The sequence below is a fragment of the Mesocricetus auratus genome, unplaced genomic scaffold, assembly GCF_017639785.1.
Source record: "Mesocricetus auratus isolate SY011 unplaced genomic scaffold, BCM_Maur_2.0 Super-Scaffold_4256, whole genome shotgun sequence".
Taxonomy (NCBI): Eukaryota; Metazoa; Chordata; class Mammalia; order Rodentia; family Cricetidae; genus Mesocricetus; species Mesocricetus auratus.
Window position 1 is genome coordinate 62,073,305 of NW_024429182.1, and position 13,720 is coordinate 62,087,024.

General features: G+C 41.4%; 1 protein-coding gene across 1 annotated transcript in view; it reads right to left on the reverse strand.

The window, feature by feature from the left end:
* The window catches only part of Glrx3 (glutaredoxin 3), a 30,396-nt gene that overhangs the window by 6,449 nt on the left and 10,227 nt on the right, over positions 1-13,720 (reverse strand). The window contains exons 3-7 of the mRNA XM_005064265.4: positions 8,117-8,191; positions 7,322-7,523; positions 2,922-3,094; positions 2,682-2,743; positions 762-819 (exon numbers count right to left, since the gene is read on the reverse strand). Of these exons, the coding sequence (XP_005064322.1) occupies positions 762-819; positions 2,682-2,743; positions 2,922-3,094; positions 7,322-7,523; positions 8,117-8,191 (570 nt within the window). The remainder of the gene's footprint in view (positions 1-761; positions 820-2,681; positions 2,744-2,921; positions 3,095-7,321; positions 7,524-8,116; positions 8,192-13,720) is intronic.

A 13,720-nucleotide genomic window follows, 5' to 3' on the forward strand; every position in this document is an offset into this window, starting at 1 on the left:
CCCAAAGTGGCTTGTCCAGAACTTGGGTAGCTTCCTTGCTCCACCTCACACTCTTCTTTATCCCGAGAAAAGCAAACTGCATAGCTTTGCCTGCCTAGAGCTGAACAGTCGAAACTCAACTGTTAAAACTGTAAAATGCAAGAGAAATGACAGGGCTAGCTTTTTGAAATTACCAACCTAATCCCAATCCAGAAAAGAATCAGTTTTTTCGCCCATTAATGAGTGCAAGGGGACCTATCAAACTAATGAAAATTCAGTATGTACTTTCATCAAAGTACAAGAACCACCCATCATATTACAAATGAGAATTGTAGTAGTTTTACTCACTCATCAACCAGGACCACAGAGCATAAGGGCCACTGTCAGTGTTTATTTCCCACTCCAAGCACCTGAAGACCTAAGACCAAGAATCTCAGGACGACCAGGGAAGTACATTTGCCCATAGTCCACACTCTCAAACAAAGGGTACTGGGACAGCAACTGAGAGAATCAGCTAAGTGCTCGCTCACAGTGTTGACCACTTCAGCTGACAAAGTTTGGCAGCAGAAAGCAATGTACCCTGCTGAGATGCTGATGATAAAGTCAGGCAAAATGGAGATTACTTTGTTTGATCTCCATAAGCACCAATTAAGGCCAGGATAACTTCCTGATACCACTACAGCTTCATTAGCTAAACTAGAAAAAAAAGACTTAACTGTCCCCTTGCTGCAGATGTTAACATCAAAAGAAATTACAAATAAAACCATTTTTGAGTTCCTTACCTGTTTGTTTCCTTTCATAAAGAGCATCACAGAAGCTTTATTGGTCAGCACTTTGAGCCTGAAGAGAGAAAATTGATATAAAATGGCGCAGCTCAATTATTAAACACCACTTCTGCTCTGCTTCCTGAGTAGCAGGCATATTTGAGGGATAGCAGGATGACAGCTCGCAGCTTTGAGTGGTATTAAACAAGCAAAAGCACTGACACTTTCCTTTATTTCATTCTCTCCCTGAGCCACTGTAAAACATAATATGGCTTTTTCAAGGCAACGAATGTTCCTTCCAGTTGCAATTTAAGCCCATCAACTTGTAGTACTAAAAAAATAATAATATCCAATTCAGTAAGGTATTATTCAATGGGGGGGGGGCTATATATTGAGTCATCTACATGTTCCCAAGACGTTATCAGTGAGCATTTTCCCATCATGATGCTGCATAATGCTCCTCACCCCAGAGCAGGGTTGCTGGCTGCAAAGGTAAGAAGGCAAATCTTAGCCCTCCAACCATCATTTTAACTTGATATTTCATATTTTATACGCCTCGCTCTAACTTGCTATCAAGAATGTTAATCACCCAAATTTGAAACAAAGTTTATTCACAAATCTTTAGGAGAAAATCAATACAGGGACAATGGGTCACATCACTTTTTCTTCATTCTTCTCATGTTGTGGAAGCACTATGGGTCTAAATTTCCTTGTAGAATAAAACTGATGCCGGTCTAGTGAACAGATCACACAGGCCACGACACTTACACTTCCAGACCTAGCCCAACCCACTCAGCAAATGATCTAACCACCTACGTTCATGCACCACAGGTCACTCTACTGTCAGAATACATGTCAATTTGCTAGATAGGAGCCCTTTCAAATTACTCCCCTAAATATACCAAACACTGCTTTCTCTACAGCTCCAGCCAGTATCAGTGCACGCCTGAAGCACAGGAGAGCTAGAAGCAGCACTTCAGGAAAGAAGATCTGATGAAGACAAGGCAACAGCAGCAACAACAGGCCAGCGAGGAAAGCACAGTGCCCAGCCAATCCAGGGACAGGAAATGCAGAGCCACTGTGGAAACACCACAGCCTCAGAGGGCAAGGACATGGGCCATGATAAAGACTGAAAAGGTGGACCATGCGGTGTCCGCAAACACCACCACCTTCTCATCACAAGGAAAGGGTATAGACCGCTGGCACTGGGCTAGTATGACATACATGGAATCCTGTTCCTAAGGAGTACTTGAATTAAGTACAGATTTTTTTTTTATTAAATACTTGTTCAAATTTTCAAAATGTGAAATAGCGAGTAAATTACAAACACAAGCTCCAACAAAGAGTTGATGGGCTAATGCATTTAAAGATAATTCCTTTTAATTATTAATATGAAAATGTGAATTAATAATAAACTCATATTCATCGCAACAGTCCCTTTCAAAAGTTCACATCAAAATACAACACTTCCACAAGACTTCTGAAGCAGACTGTGATTCCCTCATGAAAAGAAGGATGGCTTCACAGCTCCAGAGTATGCCTAAGTTTTGTTACTGTGGCTTAAAGAAGCCAACTCAAAACCTGAGTTTTTTCCATTCAACTCTTACCACACTCAAGGATAGAACACAGCACTTCAGCTGCACACAAAAACACAGGGGTGCTATGCTCACGTGAAAAAGCAGGACCCTAATAGGGCCTTGGGCCCACTAAAAGTGATATTTCTGCAACAGCAAGTATACCCACCATAGTCACTAAACTAACTGAGCTAAAACACTTCAGTCCAAATCAGAGCTTTCCAAGTTTCCAAGACTAGGTGCTGAGGAACCAACAAGTTATGACCCCAACAGGCAAACACCAAATGTTTGGTGTCTACTTACAAAGAACAATGCAGTAACAGGACTTATAGACTGTTAAGATACTCAGGTTCCCAGTACTTACCTCTCCTCTAACTTGGGAGCTTTGGGACAAATTGTATCTAGCTCTTCTGATGCTTCCAGCTCCTGAAAGAAGGACATTATTACAACATAAACCGCCTTAACCACCCCCAATGTGGAATACTGACAAATGACTATCAGAAATACTGTGTAAAACCTTAGGTGCAATAATGTATGGTTTCAATTTATTACAACACGTTAGAAATGTATGCTTTAAACAAAATGTCTTCACAAAGAATCTAACCTTAACTATGTCAAGTCCTCCTATGAGCTCTCCAGAAACATAGAGCTGAGGATAGGTGGGCCAATTAGAGTATGTTTTGAGTCCCTGTCGAACTTCCTCATCTGAGAAGATATCAAAACTGCTGAACTGAATATTGTGTTTGTGAAGGATTTCCACCATCTGCTTGCTGAAACCTGCAACAGAACAAGGAAATAAGAGAATTCAGCATCTCTCACATACCACACGGTATCCAGGGGACAGAAATGCCCACCTCGCCCGCAGTGATTGAATCAGCATAACTACATAGTATAAAAGAACAAACGCTAAACCCCTCATTTGACCTAGAGCCTCACACAGCAAGAATTTAACATATATGTTAACACTGAGTAGGGTAAGTATTTATCAAAGCTGCTCTTTAACTAGAGACAGCACTGGTCTAAGAGCAGGCAAGGCCCCACCCTGACAAGGAACAAAGCCCTCTATGGCTGCCTCCCTCTCCATCAAGGGACTAACCAGGACACCTAGGACAGTTATTTTAACCACTGCTTGACCAAAGTGAGACCCAAGTGTAGTCCTTACTACCACTCTGGTACCCATACACACACTTCTGCAGGTGCTTCTCATCTTCACCTCTGAGTAGGATGAATGGGAATCAGAAGTGCTCTCTTTGGGTCTAAGTGAGCACAGTACAGTAAATGCTGAAGTCAACTTCATTGTTACAAATGAACTACCTATAGACTGACACCATTCCTTCTCAGCTTATGCTATAACCTGATAGATGCTTTCCTAAAGTTCCACATTCCCTACAGTGTGTAGCATGATGATTTTTTTTCTATGCTATAGTGACAAATTCATGTTCCAGGAGTTTATTAGACTTTGGTGAAGTGTTCACAATGAAGGGAACATAACCTATTCTCCCAATTAAAAATTCCTTTAGAATCAGCAATTATTTTCAAATAAAACCAAATCATAAAATCCGGCATAAGATTAACTGCAATGGTTTTACCTTGACGTTACCCAAAAGTGAATTTACTATTAAAAACATGGATCTACAGCTGAGCCCCAGACACTTCCTGGCTCTGCCGTTTGTTGAGATGAAGCACGAGGGTGAGCGTGCAGCATATAAGCTGCATTTCCTACAACTCAAGTGTGGTGTTCAAACACAGCCCGAAGTCAAACACTGTTTCTGAATGTTTTCACTCATCTGGGAGTTCATTAGTAAACAGCTAACGGCTGACTGCTGATGGTTATTCTGCTCCCAATATATTAGCTCGTTTCTACTGTAACTGGCTGAGAAAAGGCTTTATTTTGGCTTTAGGCAATTACATGCAGACTAGAAAGATTGATTGGTAGGGTTTCATTTTTAAGGGTTAAAATGGCAGATTGGAAATGTTATGCTTAAGGATAAAGTAGTAATAAGGCTTTATTCTAATAACAAAATATTTATACACTCCTGAAGAAAAATGAATGCATGCAATAGAAACACTTAAAAGTTTAAAAAAAAAATCTCATTTACCACAAAATCACCATTTCTATCTGCAGTCATTTCCACTCATGACATGAGTAATAAGCCTAACTGGCACACTTAATAACTACCTAAAACAGACCCTTAAGAGTATTTCTGCACTTGTGCCTTGTATCTGACTCTCACTATTGAAGCTCCCACAACCAAACACCAACCACTAAAGGACCTCAGTGCTTCACTTCAGGAAACCTCCCCAAAGGCAAGTGAGCTCTCTTCCTATCTCATGAGAAGCCAGAAAAGAGGAAACTCACGTCTGTGGCCTAAGATTCTCTCTATACCACCTTATAAGTCACCATAAACTCTGCAGATGGAGCCTAAGTAAAGCAGAAGGAGGAGCTGTGGCCTTTCCCTCTTTCCTAGATATACAGTGTAAATGCTAATCAAGTTTTTCTGGGTAGCACAAAGCAAGGTCAGGGCCACCAATTCAAATGCAAGTGTAGCTCTCTGTACTCTAGGACAGATGCTGAACCAGGAGCAAAGCAGTGTTAATGGCAGAATGCTCTAAAAAAACAACTCTGCTACCTGAGAGGAACCTCTTGGGCTCACAGAGACTATGTTTTCATGAATGGAATAGCTTACATTCTTCACTGAACTGTCAATATGGAGCACTAACAGTTCTCCACTAAGCAGGCTCAGAAAGCGAGACACAGAAAGAAAGGTGGAGAGAGTGAACAGCACCGGCACAAACACCAGAGGAGGTGGCCGTCCGTCCCCACACAAAGGCTGTCCAGCTGACCTAACAAGAACACTTTATTATGTACCCATCAATAATCTGTTTGCTCTATGTGCTAAGAAAGAGGGCACATAACAATAAACCAAAATATCAAGAAAGAGGAAGCTAGTAGAACTTTTGGAAAAATTACAAAGATGGCATCCAAACAGAAGGAACTGCAGTTAAAGCCTATGCATCTAACAATCTCTTTACCTTTTTTCTTTATCTAAAAGTCCATAAAATCTTGTTTTTGGATTGTTCTAGAATGGTTAAATTTTCCTTTTATTCTATTTGTAGTCTGCATATCACAACATAAAAAACTCAAGAATATGTCAGAAATTCAGTTTAGTGAAATAAAAGACTATTTCTAGATAAGGCAAATTCAGAAAGACAAGTAACACATTTCCTCTTGTGTACGGAAACTAGATTTAAATTTTTATGTGTGCATTTGTGTATTTATACATATGGGGGGGAGAGGGAGAGAGAGGGAAGTGAGAGAGAAACCTGGCTTGAAAAAAAGAAAGAAAGAAAGAAAGAACAGGGTATTGGATTGACTCTGGGTTGTGCGTACAGCCTGCCATACAGGTTTGACTAGACTACATTAAACACCAGAGAGGGCAACAGTTCCAACCTCCACTAAAAATAAGGTAACAAGAGAGCACTCTGAAGGCTGCCTGTTTCATGTCATTGCTTAGCAGGGAAATCTTTCAGGCAAACTGAGAAGAGAAAGGAATCACTTCTTCATCTTTTAACAGAACTTAGCAGGATGCTTCACTGCTAGAAGTAAACTGCCTCCTGACCACAGAGAAAGAGTTTAACTTGAACACACTTAGATGGCAGCATGGCTCTTTCCGATCATGCTGGACCCTCCGTAATCCTATCAACAGCATACCAACTTTACTGTCGCCTATGTTAATAAATCCCCTCCAGTGCAGTTGAAACAAATATCCTTAGAGTCTCAACAGAATCATCAAAAGGCATTAAAAACTCGATTATGCAGCATAATAATGTTGTAGTAGGCACAGTAAAAAGTAAACAACATAAGCTCAATACCAGAGGGGGCAAATAATTACAAAACTTATTTAAGGGTAAAATTACAAGCACCCTCATGTACAGAAAGTACATGTGACTATAAGCCAGGAATCGGTGATCTTTAGTCTACTAACAGCTATCAACCAGAAGTGACAGCAGTGGGTGAAAAATGCCATCATTCAAGCACAAGAGGTCAAAGGCAAGAAGACACAGGGCAGGTCCAGGCCCCAATGAAATTACTACATCTAACCAAAAAGATAGTCTCCTTGGTAGGAGACTACCAAGGAAGAAAAGTATTCAGAGCAAAACTGCACAGGCCAGAGATGCTCAGGAGCTCAGAGCGCTTGCTGCACAGTCATCAGGACTGGAAGTGTGTCCCAGCATGTATATAACAAGCCAAGTGTCCAGTAAACAGTTGTGACTCCAGCTCCCAGAGGATGGAGACAGGACTGTGACTGGGCTTGACAGTCCAGCAGGTTCCAGACACTTTGCCATAAAGGAACAGGTAGAAAGTGACAAAGAATACCAATGCCCTCCTCTAGCATGCACATACATACATTCACACAGACAGAACAACAGACAAATAATTATCTTAAAAGGGCTGGGAGGGGGTGACCCAGAGGTTAAGAGTGTTTGCTGTCCTTTACAGGACCTGAGTTTCATTCTCAGCACCCACCTCTACTTGGAGCTCTAGAGAATCCAACACTTTTGGCCTACACACTCTCACTCTCTCTCTCTCTCTCTCTCTCTCTCTCTCTCTCTCTCTCTCTCTCTCTCTCCCTCCCTCCCTCCCTCCCTCCCTCCCTCCCTCCCTCCCTCTCTCTCTCTCTCTCTCTCTCTCTCTCACACACACACACCTTTTAAAAAAAAACCTTACACAGGCTAAAGACCCATTAACAGAGATAGCAATATGGCATCTGAAACCTAATCCCTCGCAGCTCTGCCACCAGGTGAGCAAGTTACAACAGAGAAAGCCTGAATTTGGTAACTTCCAGAAAAGATCCCCCTCCAGCTCCCATGTCCTCCAAGTATATAGTACACACTGACTTGTATGATGACTCCCAGAAATGTAACCTGCCTAACTCCACATGCATCCACAGCACCCACTCAGATAAGGACCTTCTGTTCCTAACATCAGGATCAGATTCTTACCACAGCGTGGTTCTTGAGGTGTTCCCTTCATAAACAGCATGCAGGGGGCAGCGTGAGTCAACTTTTTCAGGCGAAGGTTGAGATCTTCTTTAACATGCTCATTAGCACTAGGAGTAAAGGATCCACTAGACACGTGTCGCTGGACTTTTTTGGTCAACTCTGGGGCATGTGCACCATCTAACCGGTCGACTCTCTGAGAATTCTGAAGTTTGAAACATCATTTAGAATAAGGTGGCATTCCTTCACCATTATCTATATTTTAGACTACAAGGTTATAGTAAATACATAGCTCGAGCCAGTTTTTAAAGGCATCCCTGTTGTTCCCGAAGTGAAAGCATCTGATTAGCAATTGCTTGTGCTGCTTCTCACCTAGAGACACTCATTTTGGAGCATGAACACAAATGAAGTTTTGGAGAGCTGAGGTACCCTTTGGTGCCCCGAAGCAAAGATTTGCACTTGCTTCCCAAGGAGTCATTAATCAACTAGAACCAACCAGACGTCGCCTCACATCCAAGCACATGCTCTCAATAACCCACTTCAAACCTGCATCAGGGAGTACTAAGCCTGCAGGAGAAGTCTGGATTCTGGTCAGGAGGCTCCAGTTCTAGCTGTGGGCTGCCCATTGCCCATGGCAAGCAAGAAGCACGGTCCTCATCAGTGCAAAAAGAGAGTACCAGAAAAAGGTACAAGGCCAGGAGCAACCAAGAAGATCAGGAAAGGATAGAAGAATCAAAATATACAGTCCCTGGAGCCACTTGGATGGACCATCATCTCTGGTGACTCTTGCATCCTTACCTTGAAGAACAGGAAGGTGGGGACAGAACTAATTTCATATTTTTCAGATACTTCAGGAACGGCTTCAGCTTCCAGCTTTAAAATAAAAGAACCCAAGCTTCATTATTACTGGTCCTTTCTCTACTTTGCTATGTAAATCAGTTTCACATGCACCGTCCCTTTAAGTCCATAGTATTTCAAGACTATAGGACAAAAGTTTATGACACATTTACATTTAAATGAGACTCACTGGGCTGGCATGTCATCCACGGAGTCTGCAGTGTCAAAACAGGTTCAGAGGTTTTTATTTTGTTGCACATTTCAAAAGATGCCTGGAGGCTGTGAATAAAATTTTTGGTGCACTAGTGACCTAGTAAATTTTCAATCATATGCAGCTACTACTATATTGAAATCCATAAATCACTGACCCCAGTTATGTCATGATTACAGTGCTTATTTTCTGCCCACAGCAATTCTTGCTGTTTGCTCTATTGACTAATTTCAAGAGGCAGTACATCATGACTGACAGTTGCAGCTTTCTGCAAATTATGAAGCAAAAAGGAGTATTTCTTCAATAAACTATTGATGTCTGATAAATTTTACTTTTAACCCCTGCATTGCTGCTGGACACTAGCAAACAGCCTGCTTGGTTGCTTGCTCTCCAGTCTATTCAAACAAGTAAACTCATTTTGACTAAGATGACTATATTTGGTCTGATCATTTCCTTGGGGCTCCTCATCAAACAAGGTATGATGTGGTATCTGGCACATGGGTTTCAAAAAGATTTACAAACACAATTTCTAGATAATTAGAACACAATTACTATATGCTATTTACCTAGGTCTTTATAAATATACTTTGAGGAAAAACCAAGATATATTATATTTTTCTCTCATAGGACTGTCAATTTAATATAAACTTTCTGAAACCAATAAAAACGTATATTCACATTATACCTATAGGAAATAAAATTTATTGATAAATTATATTTTTAAATGTGTTTAAAATATATATACTGAATTTTTCCAAGAGTGAAAGATTTCCACTGGGCTTGAAATGTTATTTTTACCTCTGTTGTACCCAGTCAGGCTACCTGTGCTGGAATGATGCCTGGCCTGCAGAGGCCCTATCCAGTCTGCATGGTCACATGTGCCTCACTAACTCACCTTTTCACAGTCTTTATAAGGATACTTTTAGCATCTTCTGTAATAATGTTTTTAATTGTTTCCAGTTTTCAAATGTCATAAGGTTTTAAATCTTCAATTAGCAACAGCTGTCCTCTCAAGTGATAAAAGGGCAAAAAGAGCAGCCTAACACAAACATTTAGAACAGACTGCAATTAGAAACCTGTGTGCTATTGTCTTTCTTAGGCACAGTTCCGTACTCAGACCAATGGTGCCAGTGAAAGCTGGGCTTTCAAAACCAAGCCCACAATGTCATCCAGCAGCTCACTTTTTTACTTTCTGAAGAGCTGAGTGTCACTCAGAAAGAGACCTTACCTCTAGTCCACCTGAGCAACATTAAGAGGACACATGTTTTTGGACCAGAACAGACAGCACCCTAACAGACAACCTACATGTGTTAGTTAACTAGATCCCTGCTGCCATTCCTGCCTGAGGATCACTATAAGTGCCTCCCCTCAGACTGATTTCTAAAAGACTAGCTCTTAAGACTTAGCTCGGGGCTGGAGAGATGGCTCAGAGGTTAAGAGTACTGACTGCTCTGCCAGAGATCCTGAGTTCAATTCCCTGCAACCACATGGTGGCTCACAACCATCTTTAATGAGGCCTGGTGCCTTCTTCTGGCCAGCAGGCATACATGTAGGCAGAACACTGTATACATAATAAACAAACAAAAAATAAATCTTAAAAAAAAAAAGACTTAGCTCTTCCTCACAGAGGTCATGGGAACAGACAAACACAAAAGAGGGGGCAGGATTTCCACTGCAGCCACAACACTTCTCCAAAACATTAGCACCACCTAATAGCCTAACGCCTTTGTAGAGCTGGGGTAAAGGCTTCCAGGATTTGTCTAGCAAGCAGATAGCCCTGGTTTAGTAAAATCCCCAGAAACACAGAATGAAATCTTTGCAGTAATCAAAATTCTTTGAAAATATGGTTCTAATCCAGTATAATGGTCTTAGTAATGAAAATAGAAAATATTTTTAAATGACCTGCATGTCCAAGACCTCAAAGCTACTTTTCATGAACAGCCAGTTCCATACCATGAGCCCTTCCTACAAACTAGATGAATAGACCTGATAACCAGTAAACCATCTTTGTGTGCATGCCTATAAAGGGGTTTCACCTGAGAGACAGGCTGAGTAAGGAAGACTCACCTGCCCTCAAAATGCCAGAGTACCACACAAAGGGGTAAGGCCCCAACAAAACAAAAGCAACAACGGAAAGGTGAGTCCACACTCTCTGCTTAGGCCGGAATACCCATCTCGCCCCCCTAGAATAAGAACCCCATGTTGTTGGGCCTTTGTGCTCCCGCCCTGGAGCTCAAGCTTTATACTCTCAGTTCCTTGGTTCTCATGCCTCTGGCACAGACTGCACAGCACAACCTGCCGGGACCCATAAAAATGGCTTCGATTCATCTTGGCTTAAGGTCACAGGGTTCAAAATGACCCTTACTTTTCCAAGGTTGAAGTCATAAGACCTAAAGGTCTAAGGCGTGGCCACTGTAGGATGTTTGTTCTTGGTCGTGGATGTTTTAGCTAAATAACAAGAGACCTGGTCTGAGGTGTGGTTACTCTTAACCCTCAAAGTCAGATAGTGAGAGATTTAGTCTAAGGCATTGTTTCCAAACGTTTGAAGAATTAAGGAAGAAAGTCTGTTTCTTGTATCATGATATAGAAATCTGTTGCCATTTTGGTTGGGGTATTTAAGAATGTTCAAGAATAAACCTGACACATTCAGTATTCACTCGATTGTCCTCCTGATTCTATCCTGTGTCTGCTCTGTCTTCAGCATCTTTACCTGCCGTTTCTCAATCCACACTCCCCCTCCCAGGTATGAACCAGGCAAGGCGGCTGAATCCGACTGAAGCCCCACTTAGACAGGTTACTACTGACTGGAGCCAAATGTGGGGCTACTACAAATGGAATAATACAACTACCCCTGCTTCTCCAACTTAAAAGGCTTATAAAGCTCTGTAGTGAGGTGAGCAATTCCTATAACAAATCTTCTTACTTATCTATATCTCCAGGTCTCATTGGCTGGTTCTCTGGACAAACCTGGCTAAAACTTATACTCAGATATAGAAATGGTACAGCTCAAAAATAAAGTTGAACTATAAAATCTATGCTTCTATCATTATGCCACATGTAGCTTTCCACTACTACAGTCACAAGAAAGACTGAACTTTAGGGATTGGATTTACCCACGCTCTATCTCCACAATGATGCCTCCGATGGGAATCACTTGTTCCCTACTCCTGAGAAGGAAGAAGGGGTGAGGATTAAAAAGATGGAGGATCCTCATTCTTTCGGGAGGAAGAGTATGAGACAGGGGTTCCTTATGTAGTCTTGGCTGGCCTATAGCTTGTTATGTAGAACAGGATGGACTCAAACTCAGAGGTCCATCCACCTGCCTCTGCTTGAATGCTTGAATTAAAGGTGTGTGCCACCATACCCCGCGGGGTCCTTACTCTTCTACTTTAGTTTAGCAGGAATGGTTCACAGCTGAGTTACTCTAAGCTAGATAATGCCTGGTGTTTTGTGCACTAACTCATTTACTCCTGGCAATAACCAGCACTTTTATCTCAATCATTTTATACAGAGCATTTGTACAGGCATCTGGAAACTAAGCAGAATGAACTCAGTCTTTAAGACACTTGCCTATTTCAGAGCAGGAATAAATCAGCTATTAAGGAACCTGTTGCTTCTTTTAAATTTTTATCATATGTGTATGAGTTATTTTCCTGCATATATATGAGCAACATATGCATGCCTGGTGCCCACAGGTTAGAGAAGGGGGTCACATGCCCTGGAACTAGAATTACAGGCAGTTATGAGACACCACATGGTGCTAGGAACTGAAATCAGGTCCCTGACAAGTGCTCTTAATCCAGTGCTCTTAATTGCTGAGCCACCTCTCCATCCATGAAGGTTCCGACAGCCTCAATGTAACTTAGTAGTATAACACTTGTCTAACATAAATGTGAGGTACTAATTATAGTCCACAGCACTAATAGGGATGGTGCAGGTGCTACAAAACACAGCAATTTAACTTTATAACTCTTCTATACCCTTGACTCTTAAACACAGCAGCCACTATACCAGTGGTTCTAAACCTTCCTAATGCTGGGACTCTATTTTTGTTGCTACTTCATAACTCTAATTTTGCTATGAATCATAATGTAAATATCTGTGTTTTCTAATGGTCTTAGATAACCCCTGTGAAAGGGTCAGGTCGTTCAACCCCCAAAGGGGGTTGCAACCCACAGGTTGAGAACACTATACTATACAATGAAACAATACTGACTACAGCAACATCATAAAATTCTAGCTGACTCTCTCTAATCTTTAAGAGAGTTTATAGTGAAATGGAATGGCTAGTAATGGTCAGTTTTAATTAACTCTCAACTTGACAAAAGTTTGAAACACCTCAAAGACTGGCCTCTGGGTATGACTGTGAGGGAACTGTCCAACTTAACTCAATGTAGGTGGCACCATTCCATAGCAGGGGATCCACTATGTAAGTGGACAGGTGAACCAAGCATGAGCATGAATTCTTCCTGTTCTATTTCTGATTATGAAGCTTCTACAGCTCACTTCCCTGCTATGATGGACCTAGCACTATGACCAAATAAACATTTCTCTCAAGTTGTTTTTGTCGGTGTATTTGGTCACAGCATTAGGAAAGCAACTATGCAAGTAAGAAGCAGAAGAAAGGGAGGACATATTTCCTACAAACTGGATCTGATTCTTCCCAAAGCATTCAATCTATTCATCACTGGCAAAGCCATAGACTCTCCTCCTCCTCCCTACTTTCTCTCCCTTCCAAATATCATATTCTGAAAGATTCTACAAAATATTTGACAGATACGTATTCTTGCTAAAACCCAGGAGGCTGAGGCAGATATCATGAATTCATCTGCCCACCCACCAATCCCCATCATATACACAGACTAATAAAGCATACTTCCAATTTTAGGTAGAAAACTACTATGCATTTTGAAAAGAAAAAGCACTTAATATTTTAATTAGCTATTTCACTCTATGTTGAATAAGCTTTAATTTTTTTGTAAGGCATTTGGCAGTGGAAGTAACTCATGTATTTCCTCAAAGTTCTTAAGAGATGTGAGAGCCTACAGAAGGACCCAAGTTTCAGAATCCAACTGGATATGGCAGCAAGTGAGACAGGAAACACCTTACTCAAGATCACCTCCTAGGCTAGGGGGAGAGGCATGCAGGGAGCCCTGGTTTGACTCCCAGCACCATATAACCAAGGCATTATGGCACCCACTACAATCCCATCACTCAGGAGACAGAAGCAGGAGGACCAAAATCTTAGTCATCCATACCACACAATAAGTTCCAAGCCAGCCTAGAATACATAAGGCCCTGCTTCAAAATAATAATAATAATTCATTTATTTTGTATGCCAACCAAAAAATTGA